General features: G+C 37.2%; 2 protein-coding genes across 4 annotated transcripts in view; one reads left to right on the forward strand and one right to left on the reverse strand.

The window, feature by feature from the left end:
* The window catches only part of MYH15 (myosin heavy chain 15), a 138,043-nt gene extending 125,858 nt beyond the window's left edge, over nucleotides 1–12,185 (forward strand). For all 3 annotated transcript variants that reach the window (XM_036219471.1, XM_036219472.1, XM_036219473.1), the window contains 3 exons: nucleotides 8,691–8,786; nucleotides 9,726–9,860; nucleotides 11,878–12,185. In XM_036219471.1, coding sequence (XP_036075364.1) covers nucleotides 8,691–8,786; nucleotides 9,726–9,860; nucleotides 11,878–11,892 — 246 coding nt within the window. In that variant the 3' untranslated portion in view covers nucleotides 11,893–12,185. The remainder of the gene's footprint in view (nucleotides 1–8,690; nucleotides 8,787–9,725; nucleotides 9,861–11,877) is intronic.
* A 1,896-nt stretch (nucleotides 12,186–14,081) lies between these two features.
* HHLA2 (HERV-H LTR-associating 2) overlaps nucleotides 14,082–27,525 on the reverse strand; it is a 104,597-nt gene continuing 91,153 nt past the window's right edge. Inside the window, 7 exon segments of the mRNA XM_036219475.1 lie at nucleotides 14,082–14,193; nucleotides 14,937–14,995; nucleotides 17,777–17,893; nucleotides 20,071–20,136; nucleotides 20,139–20,387; nucleotides 23,938–24,276; nucleotides 25,809–25,901. Coding sequence (XP_036075368.1) covers nucleotides 14,122–14,193; nucleotides 14,937–14,995; nucleotides 17,777–17,893; nucleotides 20,071–20,136; nucleotides 20,139–20,387; nucleotides 23,938–24,276; nucleotides 25,809–25,875 — 969 coding nt within the window. The 5' untranslated portion in view covers nucleotides 25,876–25,901 and the 3' untranslated portion in view covers nucleotides 14,082–14,121.

The raw sequence follows: 27,525 nt of genomic DNA on the forward strand, positions 1-27,525 counted from the left end.
TTGCCTTATAGGTCTCCTGCATCCTCTTTCCATCTTTGCTCTCCCTCAGTGGTAGACATTGGTTCATCTTTACAGGGTCCCTATGCTATTAGCAGTTTGGGTTGGTACCTTTTCAGAGCTTTCAGGAAGCCAAATATAAGCAGCAGCAGGTTGCAATTAGAAATAAAAAGCTATTTATACTGTCCTTATTTTTTCACACATAATGTCTGCAGCACTTTCAGAAATATTCCTTCCTGTGAGAGGCCGAGTGAGAACAATGTGTAAATGAAGTGACTGGCAGAGGTTAGGGTGGCTCCTCAGACAGCAGGTTACATGGGACACTGACTAAATTGTAGCAGAGGACATTTGCACACTTATTTTCTGGTTGCACAAACACTCCAGGACATTGAAGACTCTATTTGGTCCTGATGCCAGGTGGAAACATAGCAAATTGCTTATGAGAGGACTGCAAAGCTTTCTGACTGTTTTCCTGTTGACTAACATTGGTCTCAAGCAACTAATTGAAAAGATGTGGGCAGACTTCTCAGCAGTAATTAATGCATTTCTAAAGTAATAATATAATCCCTCACTTTTTTCATTTTCTAACCTTTCTTGCCTTTCCTTCAAATGGATAGACTGGAGATTCCATGATAGCAGAGGAACTGTATTATTTACCACTCTGGGGCTTAGTATCTTCCTGGCACAGAGTCGGTGCACATACTTCAGTTGCTGAAAACAGATGCTCAAGGTCACTTTCCAGCCCTCTCCCACTGTACAACGTAGCTCATTCCAGTGAAGGGCAAACTCATTCTAGTCTCCCGCTTTTACAGCAACTTTGGCAGTACGACAGCACCAACCACTCGTCCTGATGCTGGTTCCTGAGGCTGCCCGATTGGTTGTTTGAGACATCAAAGTCTTCCACCCTTGCAGCAGGAAGGATAGTGTTGACAAGAAAGCAGAGCACTTCAGAAGCATCATCTTGCGATAATTAAGATGAAATGAGCTACTTGCACAGCTCTTCTTTACTGGTACCTGGTTCTTCTCTAAGATCAGTTAGTCTGACGCTTCGTTAGACCATGCTAGGTATATCAAAGGCCCTGAGGAATGAGCCTGTGGTATGTGTGGCTCAGGAAGTTCACACCTGGGGAACATGAAAGATGTGCTATCTACTCTTTTTTTGAGGGGATTTGGGGAGGCCATCTATGTTGAGCGAGTGAGATGCTACTTGTTAATAAGGTCTTGGATTTTTCTCTTTTTTAATTTTCCTGTTTCATTCCATAAATAACTTCATTATAGAACACCGAAGGTATTTTCAGTTTTCATCATCCCAAGAACTGCATTCTTGTTCTATTGTGCTAGATATTTGTTTCTCCATAGAAATAATCTTAGTGTTCCCCAGGTACTAGTATGGAGATGTATTTCTTAATTTCTTCCATGTGTCTACCAAATATTTAGACTGTTTTTATTCAATTATGCAATGGTTTTCTGCCATCAAATCAGATAACACCTATTGAACACCTGTTTTATGCAAATATCAGTCTAGACCCTGTAAATCTAAAGAGACATTAGAGAGCCCTCCACATTCCTTAATATCAATACCAGGTTTAGAAATATTCAAGGTGGATGCTGAGTCAATTGAGTCTTCTCCTTTAACATCAAACTAGCCATCAGGACTATGAGACACAGTATTTTACAATAGCACATCTGGAATACCAATTGAAAATGTCATTTTGAAAGAGACATATTTGCAATTTTCCTTTCCTAGGAAAAATACTCTGGGAAGATGCTACTACACTGGAAAGGGAATCAAGTGTGACCCCATCTGTACTAGTTCTATGGCCAGTCCCCATTGAGCATTTATCTTCCCCTGTGTGTCCGTCTAGCATTGGAAACTCACCCTATTTTCTCTCTGGTGTCTAGAAAAATGTACTGTAAAGCAGGACATAAGATTAGAAACTTATAATTGTTATAAAAGATAAAGACAGTTTTTCTGCCCCCACTCTCCATCCACCTGCACCATTTTACCTTCGACTGCTTCCTATATTCAGGGATCTGTGTGTAGATGTTATTTGATCCTTATAAATCTAATTACGGATATAGTGTCTTCATTTTTAAAGATAAGGAAACAAAATTTGGTCTTGGGGGAGTTCTCCAAGGAAACACATGCCAGGATGGAGTTAGAAGTACAAAAGATTCATTGGTGGTAACACCTGGGAAAGAAAAAGGGAGAGCAAGCAGGATCAGGCAGAGAAAGCCTTAAGACCACAGTGCGAGTCTGACACCTGTGAAAGGAAAGGATGAAGGAAGAATGATTGGCTAGACGGAGCCTCGTTGAAGTACATCTCAGAGCAAGTCTACAGCACAAAGCGGCTATTCAAGAGTCCCACATTGGGTGGAAAGGCGCCAGACCCTAGTTACTTTGCTGGGCCTGGTTATTTGTAGTGGCTGCATGGGGAATTTGATCTTGGTATAAATACTATGGCAGATCCCAAAGGCGATGCAATTGGGGGTTTCCAGGAAACTGTGCTCCACACAGCCAAAAGGCAAGTTTCTTGAAGAGAAATTCAAGCAGCACACAACTATGGTTACCATGGTTACCTAATGCTTGGGAGCTGAGATGTGGAGCCAGACCTGATGAAGGATTTGCCTCCCAAGTGGGCGGGACATTATTAACATCAGCAGCTACTTCCAAATATTGGCAGTTTTCTTTTGTGTGGCTTCCTTTACCACACGATAAATTTACTTGCTCAGTAATTTTTTTTTTAATTTAGGATTTTATCTTTTTATTTTTATTTTTAATTTGTATATTCTTTTGATTTTTTGAATTTTATAATAGTTTCAGGTATGCAGTACAATGGTTAGACATTTATATAGTTTACGAAGTGATCCCCTTGATTACTGTATCACCCATCTGTCTCTACACATAGTTATTACCACATTCCCTATGCTGTATTCTATATCCCAGAGACTATTTTGTAACTACTTCAACCCTTCGCATTGTTCACCCAGCCTACCAACACCCTCCCCTCTGGCAGTCAGCAGTTTGTTCTCTGTGTCTATGAGTCTGTTTCTGCTTAGTTTGTTCATTTCGTAGATTCTGCATGTAATTAAAATCATATGGTATTTATCTTTCTATGCCTTATTTCACTCAGCATAATACCCTCTATGTCCATCTATGTCATTGCAAATGGTAAGATTTCATTTTTTTTATGATTAATTTTCCATTGTATATATGTACGATTACTTCCTTATCCAATCATCTATCAATGGGCACCTGGGTTGCTTCCATTTTTTGGCTATTGTGAATAGCACTGCAGTGAACATAGGGGTGCATAGATCTTTATGAATGAGTGTTTGGGTTTTCTTTGGATAAATACTCATAAGTGCAATTGCTGGGATCAAAAGGTAGTCCTATTTTTAATTTTTTCGAGGACCCTCTAAACCGTTCTCCATAGTGGCTGTACCAATTTGCAATCCTACCAACAGTGCACAGGGGTTCCCTTTTCTCCACATTCTTGCCAACATTTGTTGTTTTTTGATTTATTGATGATAGCCATTCTGGTAGGTGTGAAGTGATATTTCATTGTGGTTTCAATTTGCATTTCCTTGCTGATCTGTGATGTTGAGCATCTTTTCAAATGTCTATTGACCATCTGTATTTCCTTTTTGCAGAAATATCTATATAGGTCTTCTGCCCAGTTTTAAATTGGATTGTTTGTCTTTGGTTATTGATTTGTATGAGTTCTTTATAAATTTTGGATATTAACCCCTTATCAGATGTATGAGGCGAATATATTCTCCCATTCGGTAGGTTGTCTTTTTGTTTTGTTGATGATTTCCTTTGCTATGCAAAACTTTTTAGTTTGATGTAGTCCTGTTTTTTGTTTTTTTCATTTCCCTTACCTGGGGAGATAGATCAGAAAAAAGTTAATAGCAGAATCAAAGAGTTTATTGCCTATGTTTTCTTGAAGTTTTTTGGTTTCAGGTCTTACATTTAAGTCTTTAATCTATTTTGAATTTATTCTTGTATATGGTGTAAGAAGGTGGTCCAGTTTCATTTTTTGGCACGTATCCATCCAGTTTTCCCAACACCATTTGTTGAAGAGACCATCTTTACCTCATTGTAGATTCTTGCCTCTTTTGTCATAGATGAAATGACTATATGGGCATGGATTTATTTCTGGGCTTTCTATTCTGTTCCATTGATCCATGTATCTGTTTTTATGCCAGTATCATGCCGTTTTGATTACTGTAGACTTGTAGTATAGTTTGATATCAGGTATCATGATACCTCCAACTTTGTTGTTATTTCTCATGCTGTTGTGGCTATTTGGGGTCTTTTATGATTCCATATAAATTTTTGAATCATTTGTTTGAATTCTGTGTAAAATGTCTTGGTATTTTGATAGGGATTGCATTGAATCTATAGTTTGCTTTAGGTAGTATAGCCATTTTAATGATACTGATTCTTCCTACCCATGAACACAGTATATACTTCCATTTACTTGTATCTTCCTCAGTTTCTTTTTCAATAATTTATAATTTTCTGAAAACAAGTCTTCTACCTTCTTGGTTAATTTGAATCCCAGGTATTTTATTGTTTTTGTTGCAATTGTAAATGAGATTGTTTTCTTAATTTCTCTGATAGTTCATCATTGGTATATAAAAATGCAGCCAACTTCTAAATATTAATTTTGTACCTGTGACCTTACTGAATTCATTTATCAGTTCTAACAGGTTTTTTGGTGACATCTTTAGGGTTTCTATATATAGTATCATGTCATCTGCAAATAATGACAGTTCTGCTTTTTGTTTTCCGATTTGGATGCCTTTAATTTCTCTTTCTTTGATTGCTGTAGCTAGGACTTCCAGTAAATTTGTTGTAAGCAATTCTCTCTTGGTTTTAGAACGTTTTGTACACACAATTCTATGAATCTTCAAATTTCTTAAACCTGAGAGGTAGAGGGGTAGGCAGGTGAAAACAGAAAAGAGATTTCATTTAAAAAATAGACTTGTCTCATTTTCCTAACCAGGTCTTTGCCTTCATAAGCTTAAAATCAGTAATTATTTACTGTCAGATTTACTTTAAGATTGGGGTAGGAGGGAGCATTCTAGGCAATAGAAACAGCTTGGTTGAACCTACATTTATTTGTTTGTTTGATTGATTGAGTATAGATATAAATGACATATAACATTAGTTTTGGGTGTTTAGCATAATGATTTGATGTATGTTTACATTGTGAAATGATTATCACAAGTTTAGTTAACATCCGTCACCACATATACTTTTTTTTTATTGTGATGAGAACTCTTAAGGTTTATTTTCTTAGCAACTTTCAAATATACAAATAGTATTGTTAACTATAATCACCAGGCTATACATTATATTCCCAGCACTTATTCATCCTATATCTGGAAGTTTGTACCTTTGGACCACCTTCACTCATTTTCCCATATGCTATATCCTCCTGTTGAATTGACCCCTTCGTCATTATATAATACTCTTCTTTGTCTCTTATTACAGTCTGTCTTTAATAAATCTATTTTGTCTGATATAAGTATAGCTACCTCAATTTTATTTTGGTTTCCATTTGCGTGGAATTTTTTTTTTCCTCTCTTCACTTTTATTCTGTGTGTATCCTTACACCTGAAGTAAGCATCTTAAAGGCAGCAGATAGATGGGTCTCGTTTGTTTGTTTGTTTTAATACACTCAAACACTCTGTCTTTAGATTGAAAAAGTTAGTCAATTAACATTTAAAGCAATTATTGATGGAATGTACTTATTGCCATTTCATTAATTGTTTTCTGGCTGTTTTATAGTTCCTTTGTTTCTTCTTCTCTTGTTATCTGTGATTTGATGACTTTCTGTCATTGTTTATTTAGATTCCTTTCTTTTTTATCTTTGTGTATCTACTATAGTTTTTTTGCTTTATGGTTACCACGAGGCTTACATAAAACAACCTGTATTTAAAAATCTATATTAAGTTGGTAACAACTTGAGTTTTAAAGTATTCTTAAGCTCTACATTTTTACTCTCTCCCCACCATTTTTTGATGACACAATTTACATTTTTTTTTAAATTTTGTGTGTTCATTAAGACATTTTTGTATTTATAGTTATTTTTACTATTTTTGTCTTTTAATCTTTATTTATAAGTGATTCACTCACCACCATTACATTACGTTATTTTGAATAAATTATGTGTTTATTTTTACCAGTGAAATTTATACTTCATGTTTTCCTGTTAATAATTAGTACCCTTTCATTTCATTTCAGCTTAAAAAGTCTCTTTAACATTTCTTGTAAGGCTGGTCTACTGGTGCTGAATTCCTTCAGCTTTTGCTTGTCTGGAAAGTTGTTTCTTTTTCCTTCAATTCTGAAGGACAAGTTGCTGGGTATTTTTTGTTGGCAGTTGTTTTTCTTTAGCACTTTGAATACACTGTGCCATTCCCTTCTGGCTTAGAAAGTTGCTACTGAAAAACCTGCTGAAGGTCTTATAGGAGTTCCCTTATGTGTAACAAGTTGTTTTTCTCTTGCTACTTTTTAAGATTCTCTCCTTGTCTTTAACTTTTGACAATTTAATTGTAATGTGTCTTGAATTTATCTTATTTGGAACTCTCTGGGCTTCCTGAGTCTGGAGGTCTGTTTCCTTCCCCAGATTAGGAAAGTTTTCAGTCCCTTTCTCTTTTTCTCCTAACACGCCTATAATGCAAATGATGATCTGCTAGATGTTGTCTCATATGTCCCTTAAGCTATCTTCATTTGTTTTTATTCTTTTTGCTGCTCTGATAGAATGAATTCTACTGCTCTGAGTCAACAAATTTTTTCTACCACTTTCCTTAGTCTGCTGTTGAATCCCTCTATTATATCTTCATCTCTGTGCTTTCTGTTTGGTACATTCTTATATTTTCTACCTCTGTTGAAATTTTTACTTTGTTTATTTATTGTTCTCTTGAGGTTGGCAAGCATCTTTATGACCAGTATTTTGAACTCTTTATCAGGTAAATCACTTACCTTTGTCTTTTTCTGAGGTTTATTTTGTTCTTTCATTTGGAACATGTTTAGTTTCTTCATTTCCTTGACTCTTTGTGTTGGTTTCTATGCATTAAATAAAACAGCTACTTCTCCCAGTCTTGAATGCGAGTGATCTCGCATAGAAAATGATTATCATTCAACCCTGCCCTAGCTCTTTGTTGTCTCTGAAATCTTGTGATTGTCCAGGTAGTATTCTTTGTATTTAGTGGCTCCTAGTAATTGAGGGTATCCAAAACCTATCGGTGTCCCAAATGGGAGGATCTCAGTCACTACCTAGATGCAGGCTGATTGGAAGCTGGACCTTCATGAAAGAGATCTAAAAATATACAAATATATCTCTTTCAGGGGAAGACTGGGAGATAAGCATTTCTGTCTGATTTCTCTGTAACGGGCCTTGGGGTGATAGCCAGTTAAGAACTGTTTTGTTTGTTACCATCCCATTGAACCCATGAGCAAAAGCCTTCCTGGCCACCAGAGCCAGGCTATCAAGATATGTGTTCTCTGCACAGCACCCATAGAAGCCAGGGCACCAGACATGTGCACAAGCTTCTTTCTCAGAGATACCAGCAACTGGAGGTGGAATAGATTGACAGAAAGAAGATTGCACCTACCAGCCTACACATCTTTGGAGAGAGTTGCAGCCAGCCCCTTGATACCTGTTAAATTAGAAGCCAACCCCTTAGGCCACAGTTACTAAGATAAGCAAATAGGCCTCTTTTATGGAAAGACTAGGTATTTGTTTGCTGCCTCTGTGTTATGTCTTGGGATACTGGCTAAACCTATATAAGAGGAAACAGGAAAGGGAGTTGTGGGAACACAGGAAATGAACCTTGTTGAAGTGGACGGGCTTTGTGGAAGGCAGTGAGAGGTCAGTGGAGAGACCATGAAAGCCACCAAAGAATTTGATATTTATGAAATAGGTAAGAGCTGGGGCGAAATTTGAGCAACAGTGGTTGGTCTTGATAAAATCAGTATCTCACCCATCAGCTGATTGACACACTTTACTTTTTGGGGAAGGTCAACGGCCCCAGTGTGGAGATACTCTAGTTTAAAGGATGTGGAAAAGGTGGGGGGCAGAGGATGGGGAACATGCAGAGCCTTACCTACCTTCCTGCTTCTCCCCTCCTTCTCAGATCACCCAAGGCTCCACAGAACACAATTGAAAAATACTGTCTCTCTAGATTTCCTTTCTCCAGCCCAAGCTTGGATTGCAGTGGAAGCAATGAGAATGCACACAAGGACCTCATAGCCTATGAATTTTTCTATCTTTGCTGTTGTCCACACCAGAATTCTAGAAAACTTTCCTATTCCATTAGGCAAAAGCCAAGGACAATTATAAAGGGCAAAGGAAGAGCTGATTTGATTATGGGGAGGGGCATGACTGAGAAACCACAGGCGGATGTCGCTTGGGTTGGGAGGGCTGAAGACCAAATTAACTTCTATTTCAGCAAGAGCTGGGAGTTCTGTGATGGATTAGGGGAAGTGACTCTCATTGCTCAGAGCTGTGTTTATTAATTCCTTGGAATTTGAGATGAGTTAAACCCATTTTTCAAATCATAACTCTAATCTGGTGTTTACCAAAGTTTCCTTACTCTTATTTCCTTGTGTGAGCTACTCTCAATGGAGACTGCTGGATCCTTCAAATCATTTTCACATACATACCTTTGCATTTCAGGCAGAGGAAGATAAGAAAAATCTGAGCAGGATGCAGACTCTGATGGATAATCTTCAGCTAAAACTGCAAAATTACAAGCAGCAAATTGAGGCAGCAGTAAGTGCCTGGGGCGGTTGCAGCCTTGTGGATTTCCCAGCCATTGTTTTCCATTAATGGAGATTTGTGGCCCTGAGCTAGGAGAGCAGCTTGTCAGAGAGAACCAGCTCAGCTTAAAATCTGCTCATTCTGTGGTGTTTTCTCAAACTGGAATTATCACCCATGGTAAAAATGTGTGCTACTTTTCCCTTCAGGGAGCCAGAGCATTCTCCTTCCACCTTGTGATTACACCTAAACATGTGCACTGCAAGAAATGAGCCAAGTAAAAGCATGGCATCAGTAGAGATGGCAAAATTTGGGTTGGATAATCACCCTGGGGCCTTCATCACCCTAAAACCTTGAGTGAGCATAAATGAAATTCATAGTCCTTTTTCCTGATGAGCCTGGACAAGACTGTATACAAAAACACCATCACTTGAAATGTATCTGTCAGTCTCGGATTAGTATCCATAGCTACATGGAATGTAATGGAGAAGTGCCATATATTATTGGCTTGCGCCTAAAAATATCTCTTGAGGGGTTTTGAATTATTTAAATGATTTGGGCTAAAACATTTATGTCTAATAATTACCTGTTGACCCATATAATTGTAAAGACAAGCCTCCTCTCTCCAGAGGTAGAATTACATGTTGAACTGATTAGAAAACAATCAACCATGGTTATTCTATCACATACCAAATCTGTAAAAGCTGGACTACATCCAGCTGGTGGAAAGTGCCGACCATATTCTAAATTTCCAGGGAGAAACAGTTATAAAAAGATCTCGTGCCTGGTGGAAAGTCTGAATCCCTATATGTCATGCCGAAACATGATATTCCTCTCAATACCTAGAAGTTTAGATTCCTTTCGCACATTTTTCAACTTTCTTATGTCAAAGCAGAAAAAATATGACTATGTAGGTACAGGGATTTCTTTTTTTTTCTTTTTCTTTTTTTATAGGAAGCACAAGCCAATCAGTATCTTTCCAAGCATAAGAAGCAACAGCGTGAGTTGAATGAAGCTATGGAAAGGGCAGAGATAGCAGAATCTCAAGTCAATAAACTCAAGATTAAAGCAAGAGAGTTTGGAAAAAAGGTATTTCAAATATTCAACTCTGTTCTCTTAAAGCATGCATGTATAGGGCTCATAGCATCACATGGATCAGTATAACAAGAAATTTCTTGTTTTTCTCTGTAAAGGTTTTTAAAAAGTAACACAAAAAACAGGTTCTAACAAAATATTCCCATATTTATTAAATTCCCATATTTATTCAATTCTACTTGTCCAGGTAGTAGGAAGTGTTAAGCTTAGATTTATTTATATAGAATAGTCTGGAGCCCAGGGAGCAAAGACGATTTTAAAAGCACAGATGGATCTGCTTGAAATTCTAAGTGGAGTGTTTCTATCATAGATAAGTATGTGACTTTGTACCATGTCAACGTGGAGACCTGGGGGCACAGGTTTAAAACTGAGGCAGTGGAGAAGAACAAACGCAAGAGTCCTGCTTTCTAGTTTTCTGTCCTAAAACAGAGAGAAAGAAACTTTGTACATTTCTGTGATCCATGAAACTGCTGTTCTGCTCCAGTATTAGAGGCTGCTGCCCTAATTTTCCTGGCGAAGTGGCAGAGGGACAAAGAACACCAAACTGCAGGCTTGGCAGGGTCAGTGTCTTAGTCTATTCAGGCTGCTATAACAGAACACCAGATGCTGGGAGTCTTACAAACAACAAACATTTGTCACAGTTCCAGAGCTAGGAAGTCCAAGATCATGGTGCTGGTAGATTCAGTATCTGGTGAGGGTCACTTCCTCATAGATGGCCCTATTCTCACTGTAATCTCACATGGGAGAAGAGGGAGAAGCTTTCTGGGGTCTTTTTAAAATGAGGGCACTGATAACATTCATTAGGACTCCAACCTCATGACCTAATCACTTCCACCATCACCGTGGGTGTTAGGATTTCAGCATATGAATTTTGTGTTTGGCGGGGGACACAAATATTCAAACCATAGCAGTCAGGGTAGCCTTAGAGTCCTACTGAGATTTTCCCAGGAACACAGTTTTTAAATGAGATCTGAGGAGAAGCTAACCAAAGGAGATTGAATACTCTTTATAGAATGTCTATAAAGCACTTAGCACAGTGCCTAGCACAGGTAGACATCATCATTTTTTAAAAAAATTTGGTATATGCCTGGTCCTCTTATTTATTATAAATGAATTACTTATAACCCTAAAAATGAGTAGAGAGAGTTGCCAGTAGTAAACACTACCTTCAGCGAGGTCAAAAGGATCTCTTTTGAAGGAGAGACTAAAAATTGGTATGGTGAATATATTTAGAGCTAAATATGAGAAGCATGAGTCATTGGCAAACTCCAGAGATTTCTTACTGATGCCTACAAAGCTGTCTCAGGGATAAGGCCTATGTGGAAAGGTCCAGTTAAGTGGTTTGAACTCTGGCATCAACTTGTGAAGGTTATGGCTTTGGATTTGGGGTCTTCTGTGCACAGCCTGCCCAGCAACCCCATTTAATGGATTGTTAGGGAAATGTCTCATGTGCCGCAATCGCACTCAGCTGCAGGAGGTTGAAGGGTCTCCAAAACAGATGTAAAGTATTAGACTTGGTCACAGTTGTTTCCAACAAAGAATAAAATGAGCAAAGCAGAAACTGCTTGAGAGGCCAGGGATGAATAGAAAAGCGTCCTTGGCAGTACAATGACGAATTGTGTCCCATTCACAGAAGGAAAGCCTGAAAATCTCTCAACTGTCATAAAGCAGAGAAAAAGGTTTTCTAATAGAATTGTGTGTTGGGGCTGTGGCACAAACTGGTGGTGTGGCTACAGAGGCTGGTGGAGAGGGCGCTGCCTTCCCTGGCAAGGGAAGGCTGGTGGAAAACTGAGAGTGATCAAGCACACCTTTGGGGTGAATTACCGGTGGGTGTCTGCTTTCTATAATGGAGATAATTGCCACAAATTCCTGCCTCCCTTTGAAGCTAGTGAAGAGTTGGCTAAGGCCTGCTTACCTCTGGAAAGGATTGGCTTGGTTCTGGGCATGTGTTCTGTTCCACTGATGAAAGTCTCAAGAATCTCATAGGATACACTGATATTCTGTTTTTCAGGTTCAAGAAGAATAAGCAGTCCTTGCTTTTGAAGGACAGTGGCTGGAGAACTACAAGGACTGTTTTATTTTATGGCCAAAAAGTTAAGTTGCATTTGAAACAAGCAGAAAAAAACAAACAAACAAACAAAAAACACTGTTTATGTAGTGTGAAAAGCAGTATAAACAAGGTAATTAGAAAAATGTAATAACTGCTTCTAAAGTTAATGGAGATTTCTTGATCTTCAAATATAAGTAAACATTTCACATGAAAGATTAAATAGATGCAAAACTTTGTAAAGGTTAACAAATGAATTAATACTTGTTCTTTGTCCATATTGTCCCTTAATAAGTAATATTCATAGAATATATCCTTAGACAAGTTATTGTCCATGAAAACTAGAGGAAGTTGGTAAATAGTTATTACTGAAGTTATGAACTTTGCTTGACTCATCTCTAATCCATAAATCTATATTTTTAGCCACTAATAGTGGGAATTGATAAACTTAGCACTGTGATTTACATATAATCATGGTTAAGCAGTTTGAACTTGTAGATAAATCTGTCCTAATTGACACACATGTAGGCTACATGCTGGTGCAGACTTTAAACACTGAAGCAAATTCTCACACAAGACATTCAGTGGTATTGTGCCATTTTCCCTAAGCTGGAGGTGTGTTTCTCAGAATTCCTTCCTGTGTGGTTCTGGACTGGAGAGAAAGTTGCACCAGGTTTGAGAGAGAGGAGCAGCTGCTTATTTTATGCTCAAAAGGTCAGTGCCCAGGCCAAAAACGTTAGCTAGTAGAGATCAACAGCAGCTCCTCCAGTCCCTGCCATTTTCCATCTTCAGGCTCAGAGTCTTGGCCAAGCATGTGTGTGGCTACATGGCAGTGGGCACCAGCTTACCTTGCAGGTCACCCATGGCATGGACATTAGAGCCCCCAAGACAAGATTCTAGTTCATCCTCATTCCATGTCTAACCCTCCTCCTTGACCACTGGCACAGACAACCTGGAGTGACTTCAAGCCTAGCACCAGATGCAGAGGAGACAGCCTGGCACAGACTTCACCAGTGCCCACAATTGCGTGAGGTTGAATTCCTATGAGAAATCCTTATTTTCTGTCATTCTTAGCAGTCTGTCTCTCTGATTCAACCCCTACTCCTAATTCAGGGACTCAGCAGTGTTGAAGGATCCAAGTTATTCCTTGTCTGCCATCCTCAATGTGTTGGCTTTCATCTATAATTTGTTATCGTCATTGTTGTAAGAGGATCACAGAAATTCTGAACATATTCTCCTCGCAAAGTGTCCCATGATCCTTTGTAAAGGTTTTCTTTGCAATGGCATCCTTAATACTTTACAGTTTATGAAAACCTGTCACAACATTGTAGCAAATAAGCGTCAGCAAAAATATGTGACTGTGAAGTTAAGGCCAGCTGATAGAGAAAACCGGACCAGGTGGCATTAACACATAATTAAGAGTTGGTTTTCTCCTATAAACTATAGGGTCAAATTTTGGCTAAGTCATAAAAATTACTTTTTCTTTCTTATAAATGGATTAAAATTAAAGGATATAGATCAAGTTAGCTGCACTATCCATTCTCTTGCATAAAAATTTATTAGAATACTGATATGCAATATGACAACTGAGCCAGAAGAGTGAATCAGATTATCTTCAGAGGTAGAGTCACTCAGCTATGCAAACCTGGTCGTAGAAAGTATAACCCAACTCCACAGATGTCAGTCCTCAGGTTGATAGGTACTTTTGTCCTAGATGGTCCTGGTGATACTGATATTCTTCTTCTTTGAGTTACTAAGACTCAGCATACTAAATGTAATTGGATAAACTGATGTGACCATTCATGTAAAATTGGCATCTCATACCTTAGCAAATCAACTACCTTGGTTTCCAGGCTCTGGTTTTCCACCTTTTCTCTAACATGACTTCTCCTACCGGCTCTCTCACCCATTATTGATCAGATTGTGAATCAGTTCATAGAGAAAACTTCACGGTAGCCTCCCCAGCTGATTGAAGCAACAATGTAAATGAATGACAGTTCTCTTCTAAGGTGAATAGGAATCCTTGGCATCCAGGCAGTTAGAATCTTGAGGCAGGTAGGGGGTCAGTAAATGATGCTTAGGCCTTGAAAGTGAACGCAATACTGGAAAAGAGCATATTTACAAGTTTTTGTAATGGTAGAATTGTCTGGTCCTGGCAAGCCAGTGCTGGAATCCCAGAGAAGGAAGAGGAGATGAAATCACTGGATGTTAGGGCTGTGACAGCAGATCGTAAGCATCATTGTCTTTATTTTCTGTACTGGCCAGCTGTTCTGAAAGAACCTAGAACCAAAAAATAAATAAAAGTGGTTATTCTGACATTACAATAGCCATTTAGGGTCTATTTTTTTTAAGTGTTTGATGATAGTAGTGTCTTGGTGTTTGGGAGGGGGTAGCTTTAAGTTACTGTTGCATCTACAGTCAGATCCATTACACTTATAAAAGTAGTTATGAAGTCTGAGTCTTATCATTCAACTTTAATCCCCTTGCTAGATGTTCCTAAGTTTTTAACAAGTGGAAAAATAACTTTACCCCACTCTTGGTTCTCATTTATATTCTGATTAATAGAACTTATAAATAATAAAAAGTATACAACAAAAAGGAAATATACAAACTATACTTCGTAAGTGAATTATCAGCCCTCAAGGAACCTAGAGGTGGCTTAAAAAGTATGAAAGGTCAGCAGTCTGAGTTTGGGCAGAAAATGTAGTCTGTTTTTCTACACTTTATTATATCCTTCTACTTCTATACATCATACCCATGGCACCATTCGAGATCCCTACAAATAACAATGGGCGACAAGAAGAGCAACCGCTTATTTAAGCAAGTAGAGCTTGTTTAATTATAGACATTGGGAAAAGCCTAATTGTATTTTTTTTCCTGTTATATTATCCTGCAATCCTTCCTGCTTTTTTTCCTCTACAGAAGTCTTGAATGACAATATGTGAATCACAGTCAAAATTTCAATTACCTCTTTACAGTAGCATTCTTATACTATAAATGGTTTGATAAAAGAAATGTCTTACTATGTTTTCTTCCTTATCAGCACTGATAGCTCTCCCACCCGTAGGGACAGTACTCCTTCCTATAGGAAAGAAAGAGAACTTAAAAAACAAAACAAAACTCTTTTCAAACACTCAAATTCTCCCTTATTCCTACCTCAGTATTTAGGCGAGCCTTAGAGATATGGCAGGTTCTGTTCCAGACCACCATAATAAAGTGAATATTGCAGTAAAGTGAATCACACAAATTTCTGGGTATCCTAGCGCATATAAAAGTTATGTTTATGTTATACTATAGTCTATTAAGCATGCAATAGCATTATGTCAAAAAATAATATACATGCCCTAAAAAAACTTTACGGCCTTCAAGAGAGTTATAACCTTTATGCTGGTGGAGGGTCTTGTCCTAGTAATATTAAAGATTGCTGATCACAGATCATCATAACAAATGTAATCATGAAAACGTTTGAAAGAGTGGAAGAATTACTAAAATATGACGCATGAAGTGAGCAAATGCTGTTGGAAAAATGTTGCCGATAGACTTGCTTGTTGTAGAAAACATCTGCAAAGCACAATAAAACAGGGTGTGCCTGTAATTGTTATTAGAATAACCCTAGTTACACCCCCTTGTCATATCTTTCTTCCCACAAACGGCATTAAAAATGCATTTAGTGTATAAATACCTCATCAGAAACAAACAGCAATAAATTCTTATGACTGACCAATTCAGGTGCTCCAAAGTGGAGATAAATGCAATTCGACCAGGCCAGGAATTCCTGGCTCTTTAGGATTGTTGGCCTGATTCCTACTGTTAATGGAAAGTAACAGCCAAGGAGGTGACGGTGAAGCTGAGAATGGTGGTTAAGGAAAAAGTGATAAAATGTCATTTCTCAAGAAAGGCCTTTCTTCTGGGCCTTGCTAAAATCTAGAATAATTTATATGTATCCTAGACTAAGGGTATTATTGTAAAACAGAACAGAAAAGGAAAACATTTGAACCATAACCATATGAAAGTACAACCAGGGACCTGCAGGCAAGTGAGGTTTGTGGCTTTTAGTAGAACAGCCTGAAATATATTTTCATTCCATCTAACTACATAACTGTAGAACACTTTTTAAAAATTGGTCAGTACTCTGACATTGTTTTTGTTGATATCTCCTGACTGCTACTCCAGAATCAGAATCCATCTTGCTCTCTGCCATGGGAAGCTGACCTGGATGCGTTCCATCTGCAGGTCATCTCTTCCCTCTGGCTTGGAGGTGGAGATTACAGGGAGAGAAAAGCAAAATCAGTCATTTATTTGTCCAGCTCCTTCCCTGTAAAGTCACCTTGGTCTAGTTGAATGAAGGTCACTCTCCTTACAAGACAGCTGATTTTATGGAACTCTTTCCTTCCAGGATTTGAAATCTGCTCCTTCTCCTAGACCCTTCAAGTTCAGTTTTATTTATTCAGCTGCTCCCAGCTCTGGGTGTGTGGGGTAGAATGCACTATCTTCTGTATCCCCCTTTGTACAATTTTGAATGTGCTAGGCATTTTCTGTTAGGACCTGACCTATGCACACTTCCAGCATAGAAACCCACCTGTTATTTTTGAGCGTTATGTAATTTGAACCTAATCCAATCACAAGTATCATTATATTAGGTTAGGGGGTACATTTGGGGGACAAATTAGACTTCCTGTGACCTCCCATCTTTTTCTACTTCTGGCTAAGGGACAGAAATAATGGTAAGAAGACTAGCATGCCTATTAGTACAATCACAGGGCTAAAACTGGTAAAACTCTTGCTCACTGTCACCCCTGAAATCTTACTTTCAATAATAGTTTCTTCTATGACCAAATCTTCTAACTTTAGTAGGGGCAACTGGCAGATACCAATGAGAAGAAGAGACATGGGACCTATTTCAACCTCCCAGATACTCAGAGCCTTCTCGTAGGGATTATGAAAAAAGGGAGAGCTTCTTGGGGCCTAGATCTACATTTGCCATGAGTTAGCTGGATCATCTTAGGTGGCATATGTAAGTCTGTTTCACACACCTTCTTAGCATTTGAGTTAACTTCTTGCATTCTAGTTGTCTCAACTGTAAAATGTGGGAATATGTTTTTTCCTAGATTTAATCCTATTCATAAAAGCAAAGTATTTTAAGAAGTAGTGTGACCATGGCATTCTAATGTGTTGTTTTAAATAACAGGTTTGTTGAAGAAAATTGAGAAAAGTTTTTTTAAAAATTAAAGAATTAAAATAAAATCGCCCATAAAGGACAATGCTATTTGGAGCAGTAGTAACCACAGACAAAAGGTCAAAAAAAGAGAAAACAGAGCTCAGTGACTTAAGGAAGTCCAGACATAAGAGAAGTACCTGGGAAGGTGAGTGGTGGAGAGAGGCCAAGCCCTTTCCAAGGGCAACCATTTTTAAAGCTTTGGCTTATTTCTTTTTAGCTATTTTTTTTTTAAATGCAAGATAGTTGGAATCATCCTAGGTATTATTGTACTGCCAGATTTTTCTCTCTTTTAGTAAAAACAAAACTTAAGTAGCACGTGCTATCCAGTTAATTTACTCAACCCCTACTTATTTATTGAAATACTAGGAAAACTGGAAGGAATGGCAGTGTGCTGCAACGCATGTGCTTATATATAACTTGGTGTGTATCTGACCACTTAGAATAAATTCCTAGAAGTAGAGTAGTTAGGTGGAAATGTGGGAGCATTTAAAAAAGATTGCCAATAAATTTTACAAATGACTCTCCAGAAAATTCAGATCTGTTTACATGTCTAGAAGCAGGGTAGGTATATAGCTGCGTGTCATCTTTGATACCCCTGTACTTGAAGACCCAGGGATAGAACCCAAATCTTCCATGAGGCATTACCTATGATGAAGTCGCCGCATCTTCTTGATTTGACTCCGTAAAATACCATCACCGAAACCAAAAGCACCAAAATCACCAAAAGCAGAATAATCCAGGGAGCTGTGCTTTGACTTGGTTCTAAATAATAATTAAAAAAAAAAAAAAAAAAGCATGTGGATGGGTGGGTAGAGTATGTTTACTATTTTAAAAAACTAGTTGTTTCTGCCTTCTGGGTGGCAGGCAAATATCATATTAGTGAAAACACTTTTCATAATGAAAAGACGTGTTAAAGAGCCCTGTCTGGATCATAGCATTTCTCATGAACATAAATAATACTCCCAGTCTCAATGTCTCTATTGTGGGAAATCTGCAAAAGCTATAATATTAACCGATTTTGTGTTTAGTAGGGGTGGGAGTCAGAAGAGGAAAAGATCTGAAAATTTGAGAGGCAATGGGTCTATTATGAATTTTAAGTTTCCCTTGCTATATAATAAGAGAATGAATACACTTTCGCAAAGGAATAACTATGATTATAAACTAGCCTCAGTCCAGCGTTTTCTTTGGGGGATGAAGGGAGGGTGCAGTTCACTCCTGGCTTGGAGAAGCCAGGGTCCTAGAGAAATAGTGAGGATAAGTGCAGAGGTGATGAGAAGACCTAAGCAAGAGCCATGGTCTTGAGTGAGAGGTGACAGGCAATTACAGGGAAAACAGTGCTTGGAACTCCTCAGGAATAACTGGAGAAACCTGAACATTTCCCAGAATTTTGGTTGGAACTAGAATCATAATTAGTATTAAAAGAAATGGGGACCCCCAAAAGACAGAAACTTGGAGATGTTGAGTACCAAAATCATAACTTGCTAATCTTATGATCTATACCCTACCAAAGAGTGGGGAGCACACATTAGCGCACGAAGCCCAATTCAAGGGAAAAAAATGTTTATGGTTATTCTTTAAGTACAGCTCAATTTTTAAGAACATACTCTTAAAAATATTTTACAACCAATAAAACATTAACCTCTTCATATATCTGTGTCATTCTGAATTCTATACCCATGTAAAGGAGCAATTTAGAAATGTTAAGTTGACTTTCTAAAGTGTTTTCACATGCATATTTTTCCTCCTGAAGAAAATCCTGCAAAATATAGCTGCTTCTTTACCTATGACCTTCAGTTCTCCTACCTGTAAAGAGATTTGCCCAAGGTCTCATATTGATTTAGCAGCAAAACTTAGCAAGATTTAATTCCATTCAATTCGGGGCAACCTTTATCGAGAAGATTTAGACTCTAGGAATCATAAGCACCCCTACTTGGGCTTCCTTTTCAAATGTTAAAGTATCTCATGGACAAGGCTACAAGTAGGAAATTGCAATTCAGAATAGAAAACCAAGTTTCCTTGAAAGAGTAGTGTACAGGGTACAGGACTATTTGCCCTGTTCTCTTCCCTGCTGGGGTAGCTCCTGCTACAGACTTTTTCCTGGAGGAAGTTTGAGCAGATTCTCCTCCAGTCTCAACGGACCAGAGATTGCTTGGGAATGAGAGATTCTGAAACGCTTTTCTTTGTCAGAGATAAATTAGTCCTGATACTTCCTTTTGTGCAAACTGAAAATTAGATCTCTGCTTAGAAAGATGAAATATATATATAGTCTTCAGACCACTTCTTCCTGATTATTTTTCTACACTCCAAAATGAATCCAACATTTAAAAAACAAGATGTAAGCTTAACTGCATTTTACATAAACTGACACTCCTATTTTGGAGGAAAATAGGAGCTTCAAATACATCCTAGTTTTTGGTACTCTCAAAGTGTCAGCTCTAAAAAGGAAGTGTTCTTTCTCAGTGTCTAGAAGACAACTCAACCTAAAGAGAACTGCGTTCTTATTCCCAAATCTTACCACACAGCGTCACCAAACCTCCAAATCTGTTATTCCTAATTTTTACAACTAGAATGATAGTTTTTCCAAAACATATTACACTGACTCAAATATCTTAAATGAATAAAAAGAGAGGTGCCGTGGTCTCTTGTGATGTCAAGTTGATAGTTTAAGGATAAGGGAATCAACCAACCCACCTAGAAAGTCAACTTCATGAGTACACATTCTATGACTCTATGGATAGAGTCTAAAACTATTTTATGTATGTATATATGTATTTTTTAATTTTTTGTCTACCACCTTGACAAGAAGTATCACTGTAAATAATATTTTCAAAAATATTAATCAAAGGTATTTTTTAAATGCCAACCTGGTTTCCCCATTTAATATTTGCAGCTCTACTGCTATAGACAAAACCCATTATCCAATCCAACTTGTAACTTACCTACATGCACTGTTTGAAAGGTGAGAGAAGTATATTTGCTTGAAGAAATATTGCATAAGTATCCTCACTGTCAAAAGCACTAAGGTCCGTCCAAGTCAAAGAGAAGTCACTTTGGTTTATTAGTTCTTCGCTTCATAAAAGTCGGGGTTCATTGATAACTATATTTTGTGAGGAACTCAGAGAGTAAGCCAGGACAGGGAAAGTCCCACTTTTCATTCTGGACCAAGTGACTATGAAGTCTTGATTTGGTAGAAAAAAGTAGTTGGCAAGTTCACATGAGAGTAAAACGTTTTCCCTTCGCATTTTATGAAGGCCATCTAACAACAGGATAGAAAAGGAAACATCAATGAAAATAAAATTTTCAAATGAATTTTTTAAGTTTTTAGAAATACCTTTGAAAAAACCTTCTTAAAGAGCAATCGGATATTTGTACTGTGAACTTTTTAAAAGGATCATACCAAGTTTAGGCCTTCAAGGAGGCCAAAGCTTGAGCCAGCTAGGGAGAGGTGACATACCTGGGTTTTAACTCCTACAACCTGACAGTGAGCACTGAAGCATGGGCACCCAATATTCACATTGCTACCAGGAATCAACTTTTTAAATTCATTGTTCTTCTATTGATCTCTCAAGTGCTGGTATTTCCCAGGACTCCACACTTGTCACTCTATCTACTCCCTAGTAGTCTGTTACTTTTATGGTCTCAACCACTTCTTAATTTTTCCTTCTGCACAAAGTCTCTTTCCTGCACATAAGAAGGCATTTACAACTATGTGCAGGTAATCCCCCAATAAACTGAGCTCTTTTAGAGCAGGTACTCTGCTGCGTATTCTTGGCCCGCCCCTCCAGATCCAGTTGCATCTTGTCCTTCCTGTTCTGTCCTTCTGTAGGCTGACCTCTGTGGACTACCATGGATTATTCTCTCTGGTTCTAGATTCACTTGCTTTCTAGTCCATCTGCAAGAGAGTGATGCCAAAGCAGGCTATCTAAAATGCAAGTTCAGGATCTCTCTGATGTTTCCACCAATCCTCCTTAACAAGAGGAAGAAGGCCTTTCATCTGTTTTTTACATTCCTCTTCAGCCTTACCTTTTAATATTTAAGCTTTGCCCTCAACCACTTAAACTTCCATAAATCCAGTAATATTTACTCCTCTGTGCTTTTGCACACATGTGTTTTTTACCTGGAATGCCTATGTTGTCCTGGAACTTTCTACTACCCTTAAAATTCTACCCTATGCAACTTCCTTAAGCATATATTCTGTAACGACCTCATTCATACCCATTGACAGCAAACAGAATTAATTGTTCCCTTTGTATGCTGCCTTCCTGGTTTAGTTTTATTTTTCCGTGTTTCCACTAGATGCTGTGGATCCAGAAATAAGAGTCACATTTTTAAGTTCATGGTCTGAGAGCAACAACGTTTGGCACATGATAGAGCTTCAAGACAAAATAGCATGGCGCCTAAGGACCTGTTAGTGCTTCAGGATACTCAGTTTTGAATAAACATGAGAAAATACAATTTTCCATAGAAAATATTTACAATTTAATTTTAACATTTTCAACCATCGCCCATGTTCCCATCACTGCTTGGCTGATGAAAAGTGAACATCGAGTACCCACACCTTTAGCACTCAAATCATATAAAGGTGGTGAATCACTTATATTTTTAGTATCTTCTTAGTGAGTGTTTTGAGAATATGAAACTGAGAAGAAGAAAAGGCCAAAAAGGATAGTTAACCTCTACTTTCCCTTTATAATGGAGATTTACAGAAAAATTTTGCTTTGCTTCTAATGAAATGTAAAACAATTTTCCTTGCTATTAGATAAGCAGTGTCGAATAAATATTCCTTCCCCTTAATCTTTTCTTAAACGGTAGCTTATAGAGATTGACCAGATTTTGGGTTTGTTGAAATAAACGAGAGGAAAGAATGTTAAAAACTGCTCATGCAATGATAGAAGTGTTGATAAAGATGAATTGGCAAGTACTATGTGAAGAGACTAAAGAGACACAATGATATTAATTAATTTTGTTTAGTTGCAAGATTGCCAAGAATCAGAGGTGGTGATCTGATAATACGCAAACACTCGTTCCTTCTCCTCTGATATTTAAAAGTGCAATGCAAGTAGAAGACACTCTTTAGAGGATGAACCATAGAGAAATACAGTAATACAAATGAATAGATTTGCTACTCCATTTCAAAAATATTTTCCTTCAACTCAAACATCTGGCAAGGTAAGGATTACTTACATTTTATCAATGAAGAACTCATCCTCGAAAGTAAAAACAATTGCTTAAGGTAATACAACCAGTGAACATTAGACCTGGGACTCTAGTCCTGGTTTTCTAACTGTTGCAGTTACATTTATTTCCTTTCTTTTATGTTCCTTTCTTTCCCTGTAAATCAATCCCTGTTCCTTCCCACCCTCTGACATACACAGAAAGCCCCATGGAGCCTACTTTTCATCGTCCATCTCCCTGACCATGTTTGCTTCAGGAATGAATTTTCAATAGTACATTCATAAGTTGAATTTGATTGTGTAATATTACTCTACTCTTAATACAAAAAGAACCAAAATCCCTGATTTCTTCTATATTGCTTTCAGAGATAGGTGTATTGTCCACTTGTCATGTGATAACTGGATAAGGAAAAACACGTAACACGACACATATTAAGAAGCTGTCTGTGTTCCTCTTTTCATACTTGATCTCAGGTGTGACAAAAGCTATGGAAGAGAAAAAAAGGCACAAGAGGAACAGTTATCATTAGCTTCTTTTGAAGCCATCTGTGCAGAACATTTATTATAATACCCATGAAATGAAAAGCTAAGCTTTATGAGAAAACTTGGCAGTTACTGAAAGGAAAAACAAACAAAAACTGTAAAACCTTAAACTATAGCATCATTACCTACAAGGGGAAAAAAGAACATTCATGGATACACAGCAACTAGCGACCTCAATTCTCTAGAAAGAATTCTAGGAAGGACTCTAATGGCTTCACTGAGCAACCCAAACATGGGTGTTGAAGTCTATAAACTAGAGTTCCTGCAGCAGTCTGGACTCTTTGGGTACTGACACATAATTCTTAGATTTTTGAGTCAAGGTCTGAAGTAGCTAAATGGGACAGAGGGAGAAAAAATGAGTGCAGAATAAAACAGCCCATTAGAAAATGCCTCCCCCTCACCCCAATAAATAAATGAATCGATAAGTAAAGTTCATATGGACAAGAGATAAGTACAGTTGACTCTTGAACAACATGGGTTTGGACTGTGTGGGTCCACTCATATGTGGATATTTTTCAATTGCCCTGTGCAGTTCAAACCCATGCTGTTTGAGGGTCAATTGGGTGTTGGAAATCCACATATGCAGAGGGCTGACTTAAATTTTGGGAAGATTTTCAACAGCATGGGCGATCAGTACCCCTAACCCTTGTGTTGTTCAAGAGTCAACTCTATATATCAAAATTGTATTCATTTAGAAAACATAAAAATGTAATTAAGCCAATAATTCAATATTTTTAAGATGTCATATTAGCAGAAAATTTTGAGATTAATAATGAAGGCTGATAAGTAATGTATTAAAATCTTCCAACGCTTTTCTTTCTGATCACTTATTTCCCTATATTAAGTGTAAGGATGTTCATCACAACTTTTTTATAACATTAAAACTCTTGGAAATGCTTGAATATTTACTAATGGGGAAATGGGTGTATCAATCATAGCATGTCTATACTATGAGATACTATTCATTAAAAATGAGGTAGATTTGGGAAGGAATCCCATAGCATAACAAATTTAAAAAAAGACATTTCAGAAAACATGGAATGATATTATGTTTTATTAAACGATGATGTCATTGTTATGCATACTTACCTCCCACCTTTAGTACCACTTTGCTTGTGATTTTCATAGATGATGTTGCCACATAGCACATGTAACTTCCTTCATCTGGAAGGCTTAATCTTCTGAAGCATAGGGAGGCATTCCCATTGTGAATTTCCCTGTGGAAGAGGGATGTCCTGTTTGTGTACCTGGGATCTTGCTTTTCCAAATGGTCATTGTCTTTGTAGTATGTGTGAACATTGTAATCTTGATTCTTCCAGTGAATTATGATGTTGGGCCCACTCTCAAATGAGCAAGGGAGAATTACGTCTTCATCAAGTTTTCCAAGGACTATTTTCTCACTCAGGGTACTACTATGATTGAAAAAACCTGAAAAGAATGTATACAAAATCAAGCAGTTCTGAAGAGAATTAGTGATGGGTGTATCAAAGATATTAGGACTACCTAGAAGAACTTAGATCAGCAGCCTAATCATTACAGACCACATCATCAGGAACACTTGCTAGTCTACTAGAAATAAGCTATGAAGCTATTTGAGTTTCTGCAATTTTAATTGAATATCTGTTTGACTGATTGTAACTATGAGAATTGGCAATAACTTAAAGCATAGAAATACTACATTGCTCCCCACATGATCAATAGTCTCATCTTTCCTCTGATCCTGGCCTGCTACATACTTGTATATCATGTAATAAAAGACTACTGTTGATTTTTATTCCCTGAGCACATTCACTTTTAGCACCATAACAAATGAGTTTATCCAGCTAGCTAAAGCCAGTAGGCCCTTAAAAAATAGAACAAACTTAACTTGGTTGGGCTAGGAAATATTTGGAGCATGCAGAAAACAATCCTAAGTTCAGAAATCTGTTAGGAATACTCATTCAGACAGTCTCAAGTGAGGGAGCACACAAACAAGAGCAGTCCAAAAGGAGAAATAAGTGACTCATTTATTTTGGCTTTAAGACAATTCTCAGGATATCCTATGAGTCAATGAAAACTAGTTAAGAAATAGTATTCTGGGTATAAATGTGGAAGTCCAATCCTCCTGACATACATATGTGTATTATTATCTACTTCAGAAGTTGATTTTTAAAAGCAAATGGATTTCATGGTCAAAGTTCCTGCAAAGAAAATATACTTGGCCATTTCATAATCATTGAAGCCAGCATCCGGTTTCTTTGACCATTTCACAAAACATTTTAAGTAGATTGTATGCCCTATGAATTCTATATTAGGACTAGAAAGGAGCTTATCTTATAGATGATATAGTAAACTCCTTTAGACCTTGGCCAAGGCCACCCAAGATGAGGAAATTGGGTGCTCACATGGCCCTGTCACAAAGTCTTCTTCCTCTGCCTCCTCCTCTCGGGCTTTTCCCCTCTGCCAAGTCCTGTTTCTTTCCCTCAGAGGGACCTAGTTTATTTCTGTACACAGTGCTAGAGGGACATGGTATTATGCTGAAAGACATGGAAAGGTGGGCTAGAAAAGGAGTGGTTTTGTTGACCTACCTAATTGTTCTACTAAACACCTCTAATCTTTTATCAGTTAATTAAAAATGTCTATCACAGGATCTACCAAAGCTGATAATGCTTTCTGTCAAGTGTTGAGTAAATATCAAGCTTACACTTTAAAAAAATCAACCAATTAATCAAACTTGTCTTTCTAGTGATTTTATATCTGGTAGCAGATAACAGTTTAGAAAGAGCCTTAATCAGAGTAGACAAGAGAAAATACAATTTTTAATTTCCATGCAGACTTCCAGTTTGTTCCCTGTTTTTCACTAACTGATCTTTCAGAAAGGTTCGCAATGCTATGACTATAGAGGAAATAGCCACCTTGCATTGTGTGCTCATCAAATAATCCAAATAACTAACACTTGGGTGTAATATAAAGAAACTTACTTTGAGATCCCCTTAGAAATGCTATAATAATGAGGAGGAGGGAAAACAGCACCGGCTGTGCCTTCATATCTTCTGAAGGTCATGTTAGTTACACTATCAAAAAGAAACAAAATATGTATGTTACACATTTTAAATGCAATCAGAATTGGAAGAATTAAAGTGTCTGACTATAGTAGATTAGTTAAATAAACTATGGTACTTCCACACAAATAATTCTCCTGCAGCCATTAAGGGTGATATTGTAAAAGACAGTGCCATAGCATGGAAGGAGGTTCTTCTTGTTATAAAAGGAGGAAATCAGATTATGATGAAACTTTTAAGTAGCATAGTCTCTTTTTAAAAGTATACACTAAAATGTTAATTCTGAAGAGCAGGTTTTATATCTAAAGCAGTGCCAAGTATATAGCAGGTACTGAAAAATGGCTGTTGAAAGAATAAAGATTCAACGGTAGTTCTCTGGATACTGGTTTTTGTCTATTACTTTTAAAGCTCTCTACAATGAACATGTACTGCCTTTACAGTAAATATACTAAAAACAAATTTGATGAAATATTAAATGCCAATGATGTTAACTGTGGTGTTACTTATAATTACACATTAAAAACAAAACAAAACCTGGGAACATATTAAATGTCCAATAATTGTGCAAATCATAAGGTAGCCATTAAAATCATGGTTAATAGTTTTGAAAAATTAAAAAAGTAGGCAAATACAGATTGGAAAATGTATGCATAATTTCAAGTAGGTAAAGTACAACTGATTTCCTGGTGATGGGCTTATAGATCATTTTTACTCTTAAAAAATTTGTTTAGAGAATAGCATACAGTATTTTCAAAAACTTCTGAAAAAAATTCTTAAAGAAGTTATTTGGGAGCTCTACCATCACGTGATTGTATTTTAAATGTTACAGGATATGAGATTTAAGAATGATTAAAACTTTACTAAAAAATAAAATTAGATTCCTTCATTGCATTTTATCAAATTAAAACCTGTCAGATTAATAATTTATAGTTTCATTTTTACATTTTAAATACTAGAGGAAAATAATTAAATATAAATCTTTGGGAGAGTATCTTTTAAACATGACTGTACATTTTCTACTATAGATACATCTATATAAAAATTGGAAAAGCAAGAAAAACATTAAAATACAAATAAATAGGGAAAACATTTGCAATATGACAAAGTTATCACTCCAATGGCTTCCATCTTTCTCAGACCAATAGCTAACATGCTTGGCAAAGTAAAAACTTGTAAAACAGTACTAGTTATGAAAAGAAGACCTCTATATTTCTTCCTATAGATGTATTTGTATATATAATATATGAAAAGACTTCACAATGATTATCTCTAAATAGTAAGGTTACAAGTAATCATTGAGCTCATTTGTGAACATAGGTAGATATGTAAATACTTTTTACTTTTATAGACTTTAAAAAAATAAAGATTTAATTAGTCTCTTTCCAAGCAAAAATTAACAACTCCACCTGGTTTTATGTGAATTTATGGCATTTCATGTTCCCTGTCCAAGATAGGTTCACTTTCTCATTCTCCATGATTCTAGTATTTTCTACCTTTCCTTGAAACTTCCAACATCCTCTTTCCCCATTTCCCTTTAACTGATGCTCTTGCTTCTTTAATTAGTTACAGTTATGGATATTCCCTCAGCCACCCCCATTAACAGCTGTGTCCACTCTTTCTGCCTCCCCTTCTCCTC

This window comes from Rousettus aegyptiacus, unplaced genomic scaffold, assembly GCF_014176215.1.
Source record: "Rousettus aegyptiacus isolate mRouAeg1 unplaced genomic scaffold, mRouAeg1.p scaffold_m13_p_4, whole genome shotgun sequence".
In the NCBI taxonomy this organism is placed as follows: Eukaryota; Metazoa; Chordata; class Mammalia; order Chiroptera; family Pteropodidae; genus Rousettus; species Rousettus aegyptiacus.